The 19,039-nt window shown below is 41.4% G+C and overlaps 1 protein-coding gene across 1 annotated transcript in view; it reads left to right on the top strand.

Moving 5' to 3' along the window:
- LOC139751997 (NAD(P) transhydrogenase, mitochondrial-like) overlaps nucleotides 1–19,039 on the top strand; it is a 129,822-nt gene that overhangs the window by 79,674 nt on the left and 31,109 nt on the right. The window contains exons 13-15 of the mRNA XM_071667758.1: nucleotides 9,622–9,759; nucleotides 13,807–14,027; nucleotides 14,379–14,530. Of these exons, the coding sequence (XP_071523859.1) occupies nucleotides 9,622–9,759; nucleotides 13,807–14,027; nucleotides 14,379–14,530 (511 nt within the window). The remainder of the gene's footprint in view (nucleotides 1–9,621; nucleotides 9,760–13,806; nucleotides 14,028–14,378; nucleotides 14,531–19,039) is intronic.

The raw sequence follows: 19,039 nt of genomic DNA, 5'->3' as shown, positions 1-19,039 counted from the left end.
CACGTAATCCAATAACGCTCTCTGGCCATCTCTCCATATATATATATATATATAGTGGGTCTGGCTCCGGAACTCGACGGGAGAAGATGCTTTGAGCGTATGTTCCATCTGGACGAGGAACACATGCTTCTGCCGGATGGTGAAGTCTCGATCACGTACAAGGTTTCTCAGTGTAGGTTCTGGGACGGAGGCCTTCGACATGGAAAGGATACACGGGTGTCCTGGACTCACAAGAGGGATGAAGAGGAGGAGGAGAACTCCTCAGCCACTCAGAGAATTAAAACAATTTGAGGACAACCGTAGAGGACATTAAATGATGCTTTGAGCGTATGTTCCATCTGGACGAGGAACACCTGCTTCTGCCGGATGGTGAAGTCTCGATCACGTACAAGGTTTCACAGACTCCCAAGACATACATAAATTTCGCCCGTGCTCTTGATCGTCTGTGCCGTGCCTTCTTCCCTGGAGTGTTCCTGGTGTTCAACCTGATCTACTGGCCTTACTACCTCATACAGCAGAGAATGGCTCTTGAGGCTGGGCCACAGGAAGTCTAGTGAACAAGCGCCTCTTCACAAGCGGAACTACCTTGGCCCACCAGTGATGCTACTACGTTTGTGAATCGGGAACCATTGCAACACAAACCCCGCCAGGTGGTAGAGTTTCCCGCAGTGTATCGAGACAGACTTCCCCAGAACTTTTTTTTTTAAAGGGGAAGTAAATGTTTGTAGTTGTGTTACTGGAGTGATAGTTTTCATACATGGTGTTTTGACAAGAAAATAGTGAAATTGGAGAAAAATGTAGCTTAGACATTGAAGCTTATTGATACAGTGGTTAAATTGATGAAAACTGCTATTGACGTTTGTGTAAATAAATTATACATTTCCTTTTTCCATAGCCAGAGGTTGAACCGTTATGTGACATTCATTTTTTTCATTCATTTCAAGCTAGAAGTTTCAGTTTTCTAAATTGTTTCTTACATTTTTCATATGTATATATATATATGTGTGTGTGTGTGTATATGTGCGTATGTATGTGTATGTGTGTATGTGTATATTTATTTTTTTTTTTTTTTTTTTTTTTTTTTTTTTTTTTTTATACTTTGTCGCTGTCTCCCGCGTTTGCGAGGTAGCGCGAGGAAACAGACGAAAGAAATGGCCCAACCCCCATACACACGTACATACACACGTCCACACACGCAAATATACATACCTACACAGCTTTCCATGGTTTACCCCAGACGCTTCACATGCCTTGATTCAATCCACTGACAGCACGTCAACCCCTGTATACCACATCGCTCCAATTCACTCTATTCCTTGCCCTCCTTTCACCCTCCTGCATGTTCAGGCCCCGATCACACAAAATCTTTTTCACTCCATCTTTCCACCTCCAATTTGGTCTCCCTCTTCTCCTCGTTCCCTCCACCTCCGACACATATATCCTCTTGGTCAATCTTTCCTCACTCATTCTCTCCATGTGCCCAAACCATTTCAAAACACCCTCTTCTGCTCTCTCAACCACGCTCTTTTTATTTCCACACATCTCTCTTACCCTTACGTTACTTACTCGATCAAACCACCTCACACCACACATTGTCCTCAAACATCTCATTTCCAGCACATCCATCCTCCTGCGCACAACTCTATCCATAGCCCACGCCTCGCAACCATACAACATTGTTGGAACCACTATTCCTTCAAACATACCCATTTTTGCTTTCCGAGATAATGTTCTCGACTTCCACACATTTTTCAAGGCTCCCAAAATTTTCGCCCCCTCCCCCACCCTATGATCCACTTCCGCTTCCATGGTTCCATCCGCTGACAGATCCACTCCCAGATATCTAAAACACTTCACTTCCTCCAGTTTTTCTCCATTCAAACTCACCTCCCAATTGACTTGACCCTCAACCCTACTGTACCTAATAACCTTGCTCTTATTCACATTTACTCTTAACTTTCTTCTTCCACACACTTTACCAAACTATATGTATATTATCCCTGGGGATAGGGATGAAAGAATACTTCCCACGTATTCCTCGCGTGTCGTAGAAAGTGACTAGAGGGGACGGGAGCGGGGGGCCAGAAATCCTCCCCTCCTTGTATTAACTTTCTAAAATGGGAAACAGAAGAAGGAGTCACGCGGGGAGTGCTCATCCTCCTCGAAGGCTCAGAGTGGGGTGCCTAAATGTGTGTGGATGTAACCAAGATGTGGAAAAAGGAGAGATAGGTAGTATGTTTGAGGAAAGGAACCTGGATGTTTTGGCTCTGAGTGAAACGAAGCTCAAGGGTAAAGGGGAAGAGTGGTTTGGGAATGTCTGGGGAGTAAAGTCAGGGGTTAGTGAGAGGACAAGAGCAAGGGAAGGAGTAGCAATACTCCTGAAACAGGAGTTGTGGGAGTATGTGATAGAATGTAAGAAAGTAAATTCTCGATTAATATGGGTAAAACTGAAAGTTGAAGGAGAGAGGTGGGTGATTATTGGTGCATATGCACCTGGGCATGAGAAGAAAGATCATGAGAGGCAAGTGTTTTGGGAGCAGCTGAATGAGTGTGATAGTGGTTTTGATGCACGAGACCGGGTTATAGTGATGGGTGATTTGAATGCAAAGGTGAGTAATGTGGCAGTTGAGGGAATAATTGGTTTACATGGGGTGTTCAGTGTTGTAAATGGAAATGGTGAAGAGCTTGTAGATTTATGTGCTGAAAAAGGACTGATGATTGGGAATACCTGGTTTAAAAAGCGAGATATACATAAGTATACTTATGTAAGTAGGAGAGATGGCCAGAGAGCGTTATTGGATTACGTGTTAATTGACAGGCGCGCGAAAGAGAGACTTTTGGATGTTAATGTGCTGAGAGGTGCAACTGGAGGGATGTCTGATCATTATCTTGTGGAGGCTAAGGTGAAGATTTGTATGGGTTTTCAGAAAAGAAGAGTGAATGTTGGGGTGAAGAGGGTGGTGATAGTAAGTGAGCTTGGGAAGGAGACCTGTGTGAGGAAGTACCAGGAGAGACTGAGTACAGAATGGAAAAAAGTGAGAACAATGGAAGTAAGGGGAGTGGGGGAGGAATGGGATGTATTTAGGGAATCAGTGATGGATTGTGCAAAAGATGCTTGTGGCATGAGAAGAGTGGGAGGTGGGTTGATTAGAAAGGGTAGTGAGTGGTGGGATGAAGAAGTAAGAGTATTAGTGAAAGAGAAGAGAGAGGCATTTGGACGATTTTTGCAGGGAAAAAATGCAATTGAGTGGGAGATGTATAAAAGAAAGAGACAGGAGGTCAAGAGAAAGGTGCAAGAGGTGAAAAAAAGGACAAATGAGAGTTGGGGTGAGAGAGTATCATTAAATTTTAGGGAGAATAAAAAGATGTTCTGGAAGGAGGTAAATAAAGTGCGTAAGACAAGGGAGCAAATGGGAACTTCAGTGAAGGGCGCAAATGGGGAGGTGATAACAAGTAGTGGTGATGTGAGAAGGAGATGGAGTGAGTATTTTGAAGGTTTGTTGAATGTGTTTGATGATAGAGTGGCAGATATAGGGTGTTTTGGTCGAGGTGGTGTGCAAAGTGAGAGGGTTAGGGAAAATGATTTGGTAAACAGAGATGAGGTAGTGAAAGCTTTGCGGAAGATGAAAGCCGGCAAGGCAGCAGGTTTGGATGGTATTGCAGTGGAATTTATTAAAAAAGGGGGTGACTGTATTGTTGACTGGTTGGTAAGGTTATTTAATGTATGTATGACTCAGGGTGAGGTGCCTGAGGATTGGCGGAATGCGTGCATAGTGCCATTGTACAAAGGCAAAGGGGATAAGAGTGAGTGCTCAAATTACAGAGGTATAAGTTTGTTGAGTATTCCTGGTAAATTATATGGGAGGGTATTGATTGAGAGGGTGAAGGCATGTACAGAGCATCAGATTGGGGAAGAGCAGTGTGGTTTCAGAAGTGGTAGAGGATGTGTGGATCAGGTGTTTGCTTTGAAGAATGTATGTGAGAAATACTTAGAAAAGCAAATGGATTTGTATGTAGCTTTTATGGATCTGGAGAAGGCATATGATAGAGTTGATAGAGATGCTCTGTGGAAGGTATTAAGAATATATGGTGTGGGAGGAAAGTTGTTAGAAGCAGTGAAAAGTTTTTATCGAGGATGTAAGGCATGTGTACGTGTAGGAAGAGAGGAAAGTGATTGGTTCTCAGTGAATGTAGGTTTGCGGCAGGGGTGTGTGATGTCTCCATGGTTGTTTAATTTGTTTATGGATGGGGTTGTTAGGGAAGTAAATGCAAGAGTTTTGGAAAGAGGGGCAAGTATGAAGTCTGTTGTGGATGAGAGAGCTTGGGAAGTGAGTCAGTTGTTGTTCGCTGATGATACAGCGCTGGTGGCTGATTCATGTGAGAAACTGCAGAAGCTGGTGACTGAGTTTGGTAAAGTGTGTGGAAGAAGAAAGTTAAGAGTAAATGTTAATAAGAGCAAGGTTATTAGGTACAGTAGGGTTGAGGGTCAAGTCAATTGGGAGGTGAGTTTGAATGGAGAAAAACTGGAGGAAGTGAAGTGTTTTAGATATCTGGGAGTGGATCTGGCAGCGGATGGAACCATGGAAGCGGAAGTGGATCATAGGGTTGGGGAGGGGGCGAAAATTCTGGGGGCCTTGAAGAATGTGTGGAAGTCGAGAACATTATCTCGGAAAGCAAAAATGGGTATGTTTGAAGGAATAGTGGTTCCAACAATGTTGTATGGTTGCGAGGCGTGGGCTATGGATAGAGTTGTGCGCAGGAGGATGGATGTGCTGGAAATGAGATGTTTGAGGACAATGTGTGGTGTGAGGTGGTTTGATCGAGTGAGTAACGTAAGGGTAAGAGAGATGTGTGGAAATAAAAAGAGCGTGGTTGAGAGAGCAGAAGAGGGTGTTTTGAAGTGGTTTGGGCACATGGAGAGAATGAGTGAGGAAAGATTGACCAAGAGGATATATGTGTCGGAGGTGGAGGGAACGAGGAGAAGAGGGAGACCAAATTGGAGGTGGAAAGATGGAGTGAAAAAGATTTTGTGTGATCGGGGCCTGAACATGCAGGAGGGTGAAAGGAGGGCAAGGAATAGAGTGAATTGGAGCGATGTGGTATACCGGGGTTGACGTGCTGTCAGTGGATTGAATCAAGGCATGTGAAGCATCTGGGGTAAACCATGGAAAGCTGTGTAGGTATGTATATTTGCGTGTGTGGACGTATGTATATACATGTGTATGGGGGGGGTTGGGCCATTTCTTTCGTCTGTTTCCTTGCGCTACCTCGCAAACGCGGGAGACAGCGACAAAGTATAATAGAAAAAAATAAAAATAATATATATATATATACAAAAGAAAAAAAGAAAAAACAAATATGCCTGCCACCTTCTTTATGTACATTTGCCAGTTGTGTACCGCCCACCTTAATTCATGTTGGTTCTGTCTCGGTTGCACTCTTTTTAGCTGTCTCCTCTGTGTATTCAGAGAGAACAGCCTTCAAGTTTAAGTATGTAGGTAAAGCATTCAAGGTGCAGTGGAAGGTGATTGATATAGATTTAAAGGTGCAAGTAATGCAGGGTTGAGGCAGATGAGTATCAGGCTCATGTGGGTCAGTCACTTGCATTGGCTTTGGCTGCCATTGAAATGATGGTTTATAAAACAGCAAGAGGATACAAAGAACCAGCTCGTCCACCACATCTTTAGTTACTACAAAGGTTTCTTGTACAAGGAATAAGCTGCAGGAGATGTTAGAGAACAGGCCCGGAATGACCAACAACATAGCTCCCCTACTTACGATGGGGTTACATTCCGATAAACCCATTATAAGTTAGAAATATTTTAAGTTGAAAATACATATAGTACATTTAATCCTGTAAGTCTAGCCTAATGATATTTAACCGGAGTGAGAGCGAACCATGAGTGAACTGGGAGCAGAGCTGTAGTGTGCATCAGGCCTAAATGTTCGCAGAGCACTTACATTTCTCATCCACAGTTGTCCTATGTAGCTGTTAATTAAAAGCTTTGGCATCTTCAGTATCAGCACTTACTGCCTCACCGCTAACCTTTACATTATGAAAATTATGATGCCTTTTGAAGCATCAGAACCACCCATGACTTGCAGTAAACATTTGTGTACACATAGGATCATTGACACACTGTTTTATCATATCGAAATGACTTCTTACCTTAACCTGAATTGTCAGTAGGCCAAGAGATATGCACTTCAGTGTCTGGTATTCCATCCACGGCAAGTAATTTTTCCATATCATAAATCGGCCCAGCTCTTTTCTTCATGATGACAATGGATTTAACTGGTGCTTAATATTTCACTGCATCACTGATTCACTTCATATCCATTGAAGTAGTTGAGATCGTCAATTGCGAAAGTCCTCACTCATGTGCGATGGCCATTACTGGCTTACTGCCTTTATTTTTTTTTTTTTTTTTTTTTTTTTTTTATACTTTGTCGCTGTCTCCCGCGTTTGCGAGGTAGCGCAAGGAAACAGACGAAAGAAATGGCCCAACCCCCCCCCCCATACACATGTACATACACACGTCCACACACGCAAATATACATACCTACACAGCTTTCCATGGTTTACCCCAGACGCTTCACATGCCTTGATTCAATCCACTGACAGCACGTCAACCCCTGTATACCACATGACTCCAATTCACTCTATTCCTTGCCCTCCTTTCACCCTCCTGCATGTTCAGGCCCCGATCACACAAAATCTTTTTCACTCCATCTTTCCACCTCCAATTTGGTCTCCCTCTTCTCCTCGTTCCCTCCACCTCCGACACATATATCCTCTTGGTCAATCTCTCCTCACTCATTCTCTCCATGTGCCCAAACCATTTCAAAACACCCTCTTCTGCTCTCTCAACCACGCTCTTTTTATTTCCACACATCTCTCTTACCCTTACGTTACTTACTCGATCAAACCACCTCACACCACACATTGTCCTCAAACATCTCATTTCCAGCACATCCATCCTCCTGCGCACATCTCTATCCATAGCCCACGCCTCGCAACCATACAACATTGTTGGAACCACTATTCCCTCAAACATACCCATTTTTGCTTTCCGAGATAATGTTCTCGACTTCCACACATTTTTCAAGGCTCCCAAAATTTTCGCCCCCTCCCCCACCCTATGATCCACTTCCGCTTCCATGGTTCCATCCGCTGACAGATCCACTCCCAGATATCTAAAACACTTCACTTCCTCCAGTTTTTCTCCATTCAAACTCACCTCCCAATTGACTTGACCCTCACCCCTACTGTACCTAATAACCTTGCTCTTATTCACATTTACTCTCAACTTTCTTCTTCCACACACTTTACCAAACTCAGTCACCAGCTTCTGCAGTTTCTCACATGAATCAGCCACCAGCGCTGTATCATCAGCGAACAACAACTGACTCACTTCCCAAGCTCTCTCATCCCCAACAGACTTCATACTTGCCCCTCTTTCCAGGACTCTTGCATTTACCTCCCTTACAACCCCATCCATAAACAAATTAAACAACCATGGAGACATCACACACCCCTGCCGCAAACCTACATTCACTGAGAACCAATCACTTTCCTCTCTTCCTACACGTACACATGCCTTACTGCCTTTATACTGGGCAATTATCTTTAATTTCATCTCAAAGAGTAATTGCCTTGCTCTTCTCACCAGAGGCAGGAGACACAGATGGGTCTTTTGTAAACATGATGGGATGCAAAAACACAAAATACAAAAGGTGCTGGCAACACATTGCACTGTAGATTAATGGTTGTTTATACTCGTGATCACATGGCTGACTGTAAGCTGCTGCTTGCTGTCACTATGTAGCATCACAAGAGAGTATCATACCACTTATTGTTAGCCCGGGAAAAAATCAGACTTCAAAATTTGAAGTACAGTTTCTACTGAATGCGTATCACTATTGCACCATCATATAGTCAAAAAATCATAAGTTGAACCACTGTTGGTCGGGGAACTTCTGTAATTGTGAATGTTGAGTAAACCGAGTTATATGGGGTATTTGTAGTAATACCAATTTGTCATCTCTCGTTTTTTTTTTTTTCCAAAAGAAGGAACAGAGAATTGGGCCAGGTGAGGGTATTCCCTCAAAGGCCCAGTCCTCTGTTCTTAATGCTACCTCGCTAACGCGGGAAATGGCGAATAGTTTAAAAGAAAGAAAAGAAAAAAGATTTGTCATTTTTATTCAATGAAACACCGTAACACCATTTGCAGAGCCATTGCTGTTACCCAAGGAATCCATTCTATAGCAGTTACAAGAATGAAAATTAACCCTGTCAGGATTGTCAGGAATGCATCTCCATCCATAGGCACAATATAATAATGACCCCTTTTAATGGATTTTTGTCTTACTGGACATTCTTCAAGAATGCATCTCATCTTTTAAAGGTCTTTGTAAGACTGTAGAGGTTCAGGGTGACAGCTACAGCTATGATAAGATTGTAAAGGCGCAGGGCAGGAAGGTGATGCCAACTACAGTTCTGTAGTCACTGATAAGAATTCATAAGTTAGAGAAATACGCATATTTTTATGCAGTTTGCACACATAATACAAAGGTCTTTAACAAGTATAACTATTATGGCAACAGTAACAAGATTTATGAAATGTGAAAAACTTATAAAGTCTGAATGGGGAGTTTTGGATCCTGAACAAACAGATGACAGGATGTGAACTAAGTGATTTCTGATGTCTGTATAGTATGATAATGAACTTTGTTCCCCAAGAAATTGTACCTCTGTTTTTTCTCGCTGACATATCCATGCATTTGGCAATGCAAATTTTTTTAAAACCTCAAACTGATGTTACCACATGCTGTAGCAAACATTTCTATAAAACTACTACAGGGATATGCAAGTATTTTTGCAATTTTATACTATTTCATCAATTAAAGACAAGCACTTAGGAAAATAATTTGCATGTATATATGTATAATTCTTGGAGAGTTGACGTGATGCTAACTTGACATTACTTGGTACTTCCTTTTTTTTTTCTTCTTCTTCCCCCCAATCACAGACAAATATCCACATCAAAGCTGAGCCTTAATTGAAATATAGAGAGGAAAAAGAAGAGACAAGGGAAGGTAATTACAAATTTTGGATTAAGTAAAGAACCTGACACATTCTAAAAGGTCTTTTAGAATGTGTCAGGTCACAGTTATTGGGAAAGACATGAGAGGGTAGAGAGTTCCAAAGCTTCCAATTGTAAGGAAAGAAACGATTAACAAAATTGCCCACCCTTTAGGTGTTAATGGCCACCCAGCATTCACATGAATTAGCAGGTTGCATGGTCTAGCTAGTGGTGGGGAAACACAAGCAGCTAGCTCTTGGGAAATTTTGGGCCAGTCAGTCCTGTTTCACATTTTTTAGACTACATTTCAAGAGAGAAACTTGAAGTTACTGAATTATAGGAATTGTTCTAGACTCAAAAGTCACATTGAGTAGGATGTACCTTAAAAATGATGCTCCTTCTGTAGTGATTTTTAGGTCTAGATGTAAATTGTTTATCCCAGTATTTGCTACATATTATTCTAGAAATTAGGATGTGCCAAGAAATATAACTGTGCTTTATGAGAATAACTGATAATGTGACTTAATTTGGACAGTTTGGTTGGTGCTGCTGCTGTGTTGACCTGTGTAGCAACATTCTTACATGACTTTCCTAACTTTGCCACTGATCCTGCTGCCAATGCTGTCAAGACAGCGCTCTTCTTGGGCACCTACATTGGAGGGGTAACCTTCAGGTATGTTCATTCATGTTAGCTTCACAATTCTTGAGAGATGTTTTTAAGGAAAACTTGCTTTTCCACAGGGTATCATTAACTGTGATAATGATGCCATATGATGGTAAAAATGGGTAAAGATTAAGCTGAGGAAAATGTGAATAGATACGATTAATTTGATAGGGAGGTGAAAAGATGTTAATGTGATAAGAGAAAAGTAGGATGAACTTTTATAATGGAAACAAGACCTTATAGTACAGTGCTGTTAGGTGAGAGAACATGGGAAGTGCCCATCTAGGAATATGAGTGTATTCCATGTATTTTTGGTACCTAATTTTATCCATTGCAATGGGTTGGTGCATTAGAAGGTGTGTAATTTAGAATATAATGAGACCTGTAAGACATAAGATTTTAGTTACACCTAACACCTCAGAAAATTAATGATAGTATTCTATAATGCAGTACAGAGAGTATGCAATACTTTTGTGCATATGTTCATAAATGTTCCAGTGACTGATTGATATTTACCTTACCAAACATAAATGTGTCAGTGATTGGTATATACCTATACAAACATGAATGTGCTAATGATTGATGTATACCTTCACAAACATGAGTGTGCCAGTGATTCATATATACCTTTACAAACATGAATATGCCAATGGTTGATATATACCTTTACAAACATGAATATGCCAATAGTTGATATATACCTTTACAAACATGAATATGCCAATGGTTGATATATACCTTTACAAACATGAATATGCCAATGGTTGATATATACCTTTACAAACATGAATGTGCCACTGATTGATATATACCTTTACAAACAAGAATGTGCCAGTGGTTGATATATACCTTTACAAACATGAATATGCCATTGGTTGATATATAACTTTACAAACATGAATGTGCCAGTGGTTGATATATACCTTTACAAACATGAATATGCCAATGGTTGATATATACCTTTACAAACATGAATATGCCAATGGTTGATATATACCTATACAAACATGAATGTACCAATGGTTGATATATACCTATACAAACATGAATGTGCCAATGGTTGATATATACCTATACAAACATGAATGTGCCAATGGTTGATATATACCTTTACAAACATGAATGTGCCAATGGTTGATATATACCTATACAAACATGAATGTGCTAATGATTGATAGATACCTTTACAAACATAAATATGCTGATAGATACCTTTACAAACATGAATGTGCCAATGGTTGATATATACCTTTACAAACATAAATATGCCAATGATTAATATGTACCTTTACAAACATGATATATACCTTTACAAACATGAATGTGCCAATGGTTGATATATACCTTTACAAACATGAATGTGCCAATGGTTGATATATACCTTTACCAACATGAATGTGCCACTGATTGATATATACCTTTACAAACATGAATGTGCCAATGGTTGATATATACCTTTATAAACATGAATGTGCCAATGGTTGATATATACCTTTGCAAACAAGAATGTGGGAATGGTTGATATATACCTGTACAAACATGAATATGCCAATGGTTGATATATACCTTTAGAAACAAGAATGTGGGAATGATTGATATATACTTGTACAAACATGAATGTGACAATGGTTGACATACACCTTAAAAACATGAATGTGCCATTGGTTGATATGTACCTATACAAACAAGAATGTGCCGATGGTTCATATATACCTATACAAACATGAATGTGAAATGTTTGATATATACCTATACAAACATGAATGTGCCAATGGTTGATATATACCTTTACAAACATGAATGTGCCAGTGATTGATATATACCTTTACAAACATGAACGTGCCAATGGTTGATATATACCTTTACAAACATGAATGTGCCTATGGTTGATATATACCTTTACAAACATGAATGTGCCAATGGTTGATATATACCTTTACAAACATGAATGTGCCAATGGTTGATGGATACCTTTACAAACATTAATGCGCCTTTGGTTGATATATATACCTTTACAAACTTGAGTGCGCTAATGATTGATATATACCAGTCCAAACATAAAGATCCTGAACCTTGTGAAATTTTAGTTAGATTAGTGTGACACACTCCTGTCTCTGGTTGACTCAGTTGTTTCTTCTTGTGAGTCTCAGAATCATAAACCAAGTCTTGATTCTCAGATCTTGCCCTTCAGACCCTCCCTGAGACAGTGTCCCACTATGTCTTCCAGGCTGTCGCTGAGGTGGCTCTCTCCCAGAGTCTCATTCAAACTCTTTCCCTCTGGATCTCCCTGAGATAGTGTTCTAATGTGTCCTGGCTTTCCCTGAGGCTCTGTCCTGGTTTTTTTTTATGATTTTGTCCTTCAGGCTACCCCTGAAACTGGCCTTCTGGCTCTCCCTGAAATTATGTTCTGACTCTTTCTGACTCCTCTTTCCTTTTGGCTCTCCCTGAGACTTTGACCTCCCAGAGACTGTGCAGTTCTGGCTCACCCTGAGACTATCAATCTGGCTCTCCTAGAGACTCTGTTCTTATGACTTTCCCTGAGACTCTGTCCTTCTGGCTTTCCCTGAAATTCTGTCTCTTTGGATCTCCATGAGACTCTCTCCATCTAGCTTTCCCAAAGAGTGTTCTGACTTTCCCTGAGACTTTAACTCTCAGGTTCTTCCTTAGATTCTGTCCTGGTTCTCCCTTAGACTGTCTTTCTGGCTTTCCCCGAGACTTTCTTCTGACTCCTGAAATTCTCTCCTCTGACTCTCCCTGATATTCTGTACTTTTAGTTCTCCCTGAGACTTTTTTTGTTCTAGCTCTTCTTGATACTCTACCTTCTGGCTATCCATGAGACTCTGCCCATCTGACTTTGCCCCTTTGTTCTGTCCTTTTGGCTCTCCCTGAGATTCTTTACTTCTGGCTGTCTATTAGATTATCCCTTGCCCCTCTGGCTCTCCTTGAGGCTTTGTCCCATTCTTCATCTTCCTGCTTCTCCCTAAGGCTCTGTTGCAGTCTCTTTCACTTTGGTTCTCCTTGAAACTTTCCATTTGGCTCTGTCACTCTGGCTTTCCCTGAGACACTGGCTCTCTGGCCCTCCTTGAGAGTGTTCTTTTGGCTTTCTCTAAGAGTCTGTCCCAGTCTCTGTCCTATCTGGCTGTCCCTAAGCTTTTGTTGGTCTCTCTCCTTCTAGCTTTCCCTGAGGTTTTTTCCTAGTCTCTCTCCCACCTTTCCCTGAGACACAGTCCAAGTCCTTTTCCCTTTCCCAAAGGGTCTGTCCTTTTGGCTTTCCATAAAACTTGAGGCTTTGTTCCCGTCATTTTGTTGCTGACCCAGTCTCTTCTTTTCACTCTCCCTGAGGCTCTGTCCATAAGGCTTTTCCTGATTCTATATTCTTTTGGTTTTCCTTGTAGCTCAGTCTCAGATCTGTCTTTCTGGCTCTCCCTGAGGCTCTGTCCTTCTGGCTTTCCCTGAGGCTCCGTCCTTCAGGTTTTTCATGAGGCTCTGTCTTTGTATCTTTCCTTGTATATCTCCCTAAGAGCCTTTCTTAGCCTCTTGCCTTTGCTTCTCTCTGAGACACTGTCCTTTTGGTTATTTCTGAGGATCTGTTCTTTTTCAGCTCTTTTTGAGGGTCCATACTTCTGGCTCTCCTTGAGGCTCAGTCCCATAGTCTGTCCTTCTGGCTATCCTTGAGGATCTTTCCCAGTCTTTTTTTTTTTTTTCCTGTCCTTCAGCATCTGTATTTCTGACTTTTCTAGAGGCTATGTTCTTTAGGTTCTATTTATGGCTCTGCCCATTTCAGTCTTTCTGGTTCTCCTTGAACTTTGGTGCTGTGTTTCAGTCTCTCTCCTGGCCCTCCCTGAGACTGCCCTTCTGACTTTTCTGAGGCTCTATTCCAGTTTCTGTCCCTCTGCGAAACTCTCCCAGTCTCTTGTAGGCTATTAGTGTTATTTGTGGTTGTATGTACATATGTTCAGCTTTTTCTTTTACATGATGTTTGTAACATAGAAAAAGACTTTTGCATGCTATAGGAGCTTCGTTAGTTAAGGTCATGGTATGTATGATATCTTGCAGTGGTTCACTAGTGGCATATGGCAAGCTGCAAGGCCTCTTGAACTCTGCACCCTTACTTCTACCTGGCCGCCATGCACTGAACTCTGGTCTTTTGGCTGCCAATGTTGGAGCTATGGCCTATTATATGATGGATTCCTCACTTGTTGGTGGCCTCTCCATGTTAGGAGCAACGACTGCTATGTCTGCTATCATGGGTGTCACCCTGACTGTGGCAATTGGTGGTATGTAGCTTATGCTCACATACATACTCGGCTTTTAATGACCACAATGTATAGATGAATTTTCTTTTTTAACCAGAATAAACAGGATTAAGAGCTGTCAATAATGACATAATTAAATTGATATAAGGATTAATACCCTGTTGGCTGCATAATACATATGAAACATTTGGAATTCATACCATAGAATCATGAGTTAGTTTTAGCAACACTGAATGTATATCTTAAGGTATTATAGTACCCATTGAGGGTTTCACATACTCTCTTGAATTAAGCCTGTAAAACATGAGGCTGGAAGGCATAACACCCTCTGAAATCATGTTTAATGATTAAAATAGTACAGTGTTATGGCAGGTGCTGACATGCCGGTAGTGATCACTGTCCTAAACAGTTATTCTGGGTGGGCATTGTGTGCCGAGGGCTTCATGCTTAACAACAATCTCATGACTGTTGTTGGGGCTCTGATTGGTTCTTCTGGTGCCATCCTGTCTTACATCATGTGCAAGGTGAGTGATTTTGTCTGTATTAGTATCACTTTAGCTACACATGTATGTCCATGGCTAGTTAAAGAGCTTTGTGTGTCTACCCCACAGGTGTGGACATCCTTAACTTTTTTGTTTTCAACCATAGTAACTACATTGATTATAAACATAGTCCATTAGGGAGATTACTTTAATGGTCAAAGGACAGCTACCTCTCCTGGTTTTTTAATATGACCTAAGTTCTGATGATAGATCCTTGTTCATAGTGACTGCCTTAAGGTGTATCAGAAGTGTTTTGTCAGATGATATTGCTGGAAGGTGTTTGTTTCATCACTCAGGTAACCAGATGGATGATGCTATTAACCCTTAAACTATGCATTCCACCTCATATTTCACTTCTTAGGTTTTAGAAGAGAACATTTCATGTACAATGTTTATATTAACGATAAGCAAAGAAAACCACTAAAAGAGTAGCATTTTTTCCTCTGTATTGGTGTGTTGGGCCACATTAAGGCAGGCAGGTGGCCAGGAAGGGAAGCCGCAGAAACGTATGTGGGGCATGGATCTTTATAGTAGGAATCTGATTTCGTTGTATATTATACAACTTGTAAGACATGTGCAATTTAGTGCCATTTCTTCTTCGGTTCCTGGCAGTACCTTGCTATTATGGGAAAAGGGGAACAAACATGAAAAAATTGAATCATATTTTTTTCTCATTCTTGAACACTATTTCCCATGTTAACTAGGTAGTGCCCTTAGCAAAGAAAGAATTGGCCCCATTCATTCACACCCATTCTCTAGCTATCATGTTCAATGTACTGTAACCACCGCCCCCTATCCAGAGCTATGCCTTTCAGATCTTTCCATGGTTTCCCCAAACCACTTCACATGGCCCGGTTCATTCTATTGACAGCAAGTCACCTCATGCATACCACTTCACTCCAGTTTCTCTATCTCATGGTTGCCTTTCACCTTCTTGCATGTTCAGGCCATGAATGTTCTAAACCTTTTTCTCTCTATCCTCCCATTTTCAATGCAGTCAACAGTTTCTACTTGAACCCCCAACATATGACATGTATAGTTTCTTAGTTAGCCTCTCCTTCCCCATCCTTTCTATGTGTCCTGACCATTTCTGCGGTTCATCTTCAGCTCTCTCATACGTGTTCCTCTTACTGCCACACCTCTTTCATACCCTATCATTGCTTATTTGATCAACCCTCCTCACACCACTTACTGCCCACAGACATTTCATTTCTAACATATTACTCCTCCATTGTACTTTGTCATGTTGGGCCTGCACTGTGCGCCCACACAAAATTGGAGGAACTGCTTTACCATCAAAGATACTCATCTTTGATCTCATGGACAGTGACCTCTCTTTTCACACATTTTTTTAGTGTTCACTGGACTTTCACCCCCTCACACCCCCTATGACTAGCTTCATCATGTTTGGTTCCATTTGCTGTCTTGTCCACTCCCAGATATCTAAAACACTCCGCTTCCAGAAAGTTTTCCATAAAAACATTTTCCAACTATCCTCTCTCTCTCTCTCCAGTGCTTAACCTGATAGCCTTAACTTTATTCACATGTATATCAACTTTCTCCTTTAACATATACTCTGTCATCTCAGAAACTAGCTTTTGCCGTTTCTCTCTTAAATCTGCCACCTGCACTTTGTGATCTGCAAACAGTAACTGACCTCCCAGGCCCCCTTTATCCCTGACAGACTGCAAACCTGCTTTTCTCTCCATGACCCTTATGTTCTCCACCCTTACTGACTTGATCGATACATCCTCTTCCATTTCTGAAACTTCATTGTTTCTCCCCACTCTGTTGCTCTGTGCATGCCACCACCCTCTTGGTCACCACTTTTGCAGACAATTTGCCCGGTGTACTCAAAGTTCAACTGCAGTCATGTCACTTTGCTGGATTTAATTTCAGACTTTCACATCCTCATCTCTTTTCACCAGACTACTTGCCATGACTTTCTGTCCATATACCTCCATATCCAAAGCATCCCACACCTGCCACCTTATCTTCAAACACATTCAACAAACCTTCATAAAAATACTCATTCCACCTCTTTTTCATCTCATCATTGCCTATTTCTAATTCCCCATTTGCCCCCTTCATCAATGTTCCCATTTGTTTTCTTGTTTTAATCATGCTCTTTTTCTGTATATTCATACTTTTTTCCATGCACTTGCCATTTCTCACATTAGCAAGGTAGCCCGAGGAACAGGTGAAGAAATGGCCCTGTTCACTCACATCCAATCTCTAGCTGTCATCTATAGTGCACTGAAACCAGAGGCCCCTGTGTGCAACCATGCCTCAGAGACCTTTCTGTTGTTTTTCCTGGCCACGTCAAATGGCTTGGTTCAGCCCACTGACAACTTGCTGTCCCTTTGTACCACATCACCCCAGTTCACTCTATTCCTTGCATACCTGACTGCCTTCTTTATGTTCAGTCTGTGAACCTTCATAGCATATTTCACTCCATCCATCCACTTCCTCCCAGGTGTCCTTCCCTTTTCCTTTCCTCTCCACTTCTGATGTGTTTACCTTCTTAGTCTTCCTCTCCATATGTCCATACTGTTTCAGCACACCATCTTCAGCTCTTTCATGCATGATACTCCTCTTACCAATGCATCTCTCTCTTACCCTGCTACTTCTCTTTTGATCAATCCTCCTTAACTTCAAACATTTCATATCCAACAGAACCATCCTCTTTATATTTTTGTCTTGGGCCCATGTCTTGCATCCATGTCACACCTGTGGCACTACTGTATCATGTTACCTATTCATCTTTGCCTTTACTGACAGTGACTTCTCTTTCCACACATTTCTTGGTATACCCAGTATTTTTGCCTCTTCACCCACCTGGCTCAACACAGCTCTCATGGTTCCATTTGCTGCCATGTTCACTCTTAGGAATCACAACAACCTGCTTCCTCCAAGTTCTCTCCATTGAAAGACACACACCAAAGAACTTGTCTCTCTTTACTACTAAACCTAATAACCTTGCTTTTATTCACATTTATCTCAGTTTTTGTATTTTACATACTCGCAAAGTCAAATCTGCCACCAGCACTGTGCCATCAGCAAACAACTGACTTACCTCTCAGGTCTCCTAACCCCCAACAGATTGCCTACCTGCTTCTCTCTTCAAGACCCTTGGATTCAACACCCCTTCCATAATAAATTAAACAAACATGGTGACATCACACACCCTTATTGCAGACTCATCTTCGCTGGGAACCATTCACCCTTCTCTATAACTATACACAGACATGCCTTACTCTCATGATAGAAAATCTTAACTGGTTTTAATAGCTTTCCTCTTACACCAGATGTTCTCAGCACCCACAGAGCATCTCTTTCAACTATATTATGTGCTTTCTCTAGATCCTTAAATGCAGCTTACAGATTCATCAGTTTCTCTTTAGATATTTTTTGCACTGATTCATTAAAGCAAATACCTGATTCATTCATTCTTTACCATTTCTGAAGCCACATTGTTCCTCATAAGTCAGAAACTCTGTGCATGCTACCACTGTCTCAATTACTACTCTCCCACACAACAGGTGCACTCAACAAATATTTAATTATGTGTACTATACTTGATTGCCGTTCCCCGCATCAGCAAGGTAGCACAAGGAAACACACCAATAAAGACCTATCTGCTTATATTTTATTTTATTTATTTTGCTTTGTCGCTGTCTCCCACGTTAGCGAGGTAGCGCAAGGAAACAAACGAAAGAATGGCCCAACCCACCCACATACACATGTATATACATACACGTCCACACATGCAAATATACATACCTATACATCTCAACGTATACATATATATACACACACAGACATATACATATATACACATGTACATAATTCATACTGTCTGCCTTTATTCATTCCCCCCGCCCCCCCGCCACACATGAAATAACAACCCCCTCCCCCTCATGTGTGCGAGGTAGCGCTAGGAAAAGACAACAAGGGCCCCATTCGTTCACACTCAGTCTCTAGCTGTCATGTAATAATGCACCGAAACCACAGCTCCCTTTCCACATCCAGGTCCCACAGAACTTTCCATGGTTTACCCCAGACGCTTCACACGCCCTGGTTCAATCCATTGACAGCACGTCAACCCCGGTATACCACATCGTTCCAATTCACTGTATTCCTTGCACACCTTTCACCCTCCTGCATGTTCAGGCTCCGATCACTCAAAATCTTTTTCACTCCATCTTTCCACCTCCAGTTTGGTCTCCCACTTCTCCTCGTTCCCTCCACCTCTGACACATATATCCTCTTGGTCAATCTCTCCTCACTTAGTCTCTCAATCTGCTTATATACACATTTATTTATTTATTTATTATACTTGATCGCCATCTCCCACATCAGCAAGGTAGCGTCAGGAAAGACAAAGAATGGCCCATCCACTCATATACACATTTTATATATTCATCTGTTATTAAACTTCAGCGCTGTCTCCTGCGCCAGCGAGGTAGCGCAAGGAAATAGACAAAAGAA

Source organism: Panulirus ornatus, chromosome 12, assembly GCF_036320965.1.
Source record: "Panulirus ornatus isolate Po-2019 chromosome 12, ASM3632096v1, whole genome shotgun sequence".
Classification (NCBI taxonomy): Eukaryota; Metazoa; Arthropoda; class Malacostraca; order Decapoda; family Palinuridae; genus Panulirus; species Panulirus ornatus.
This window is presented reverse-complemented; position numbering and strand designations above follow the sequence as displayed.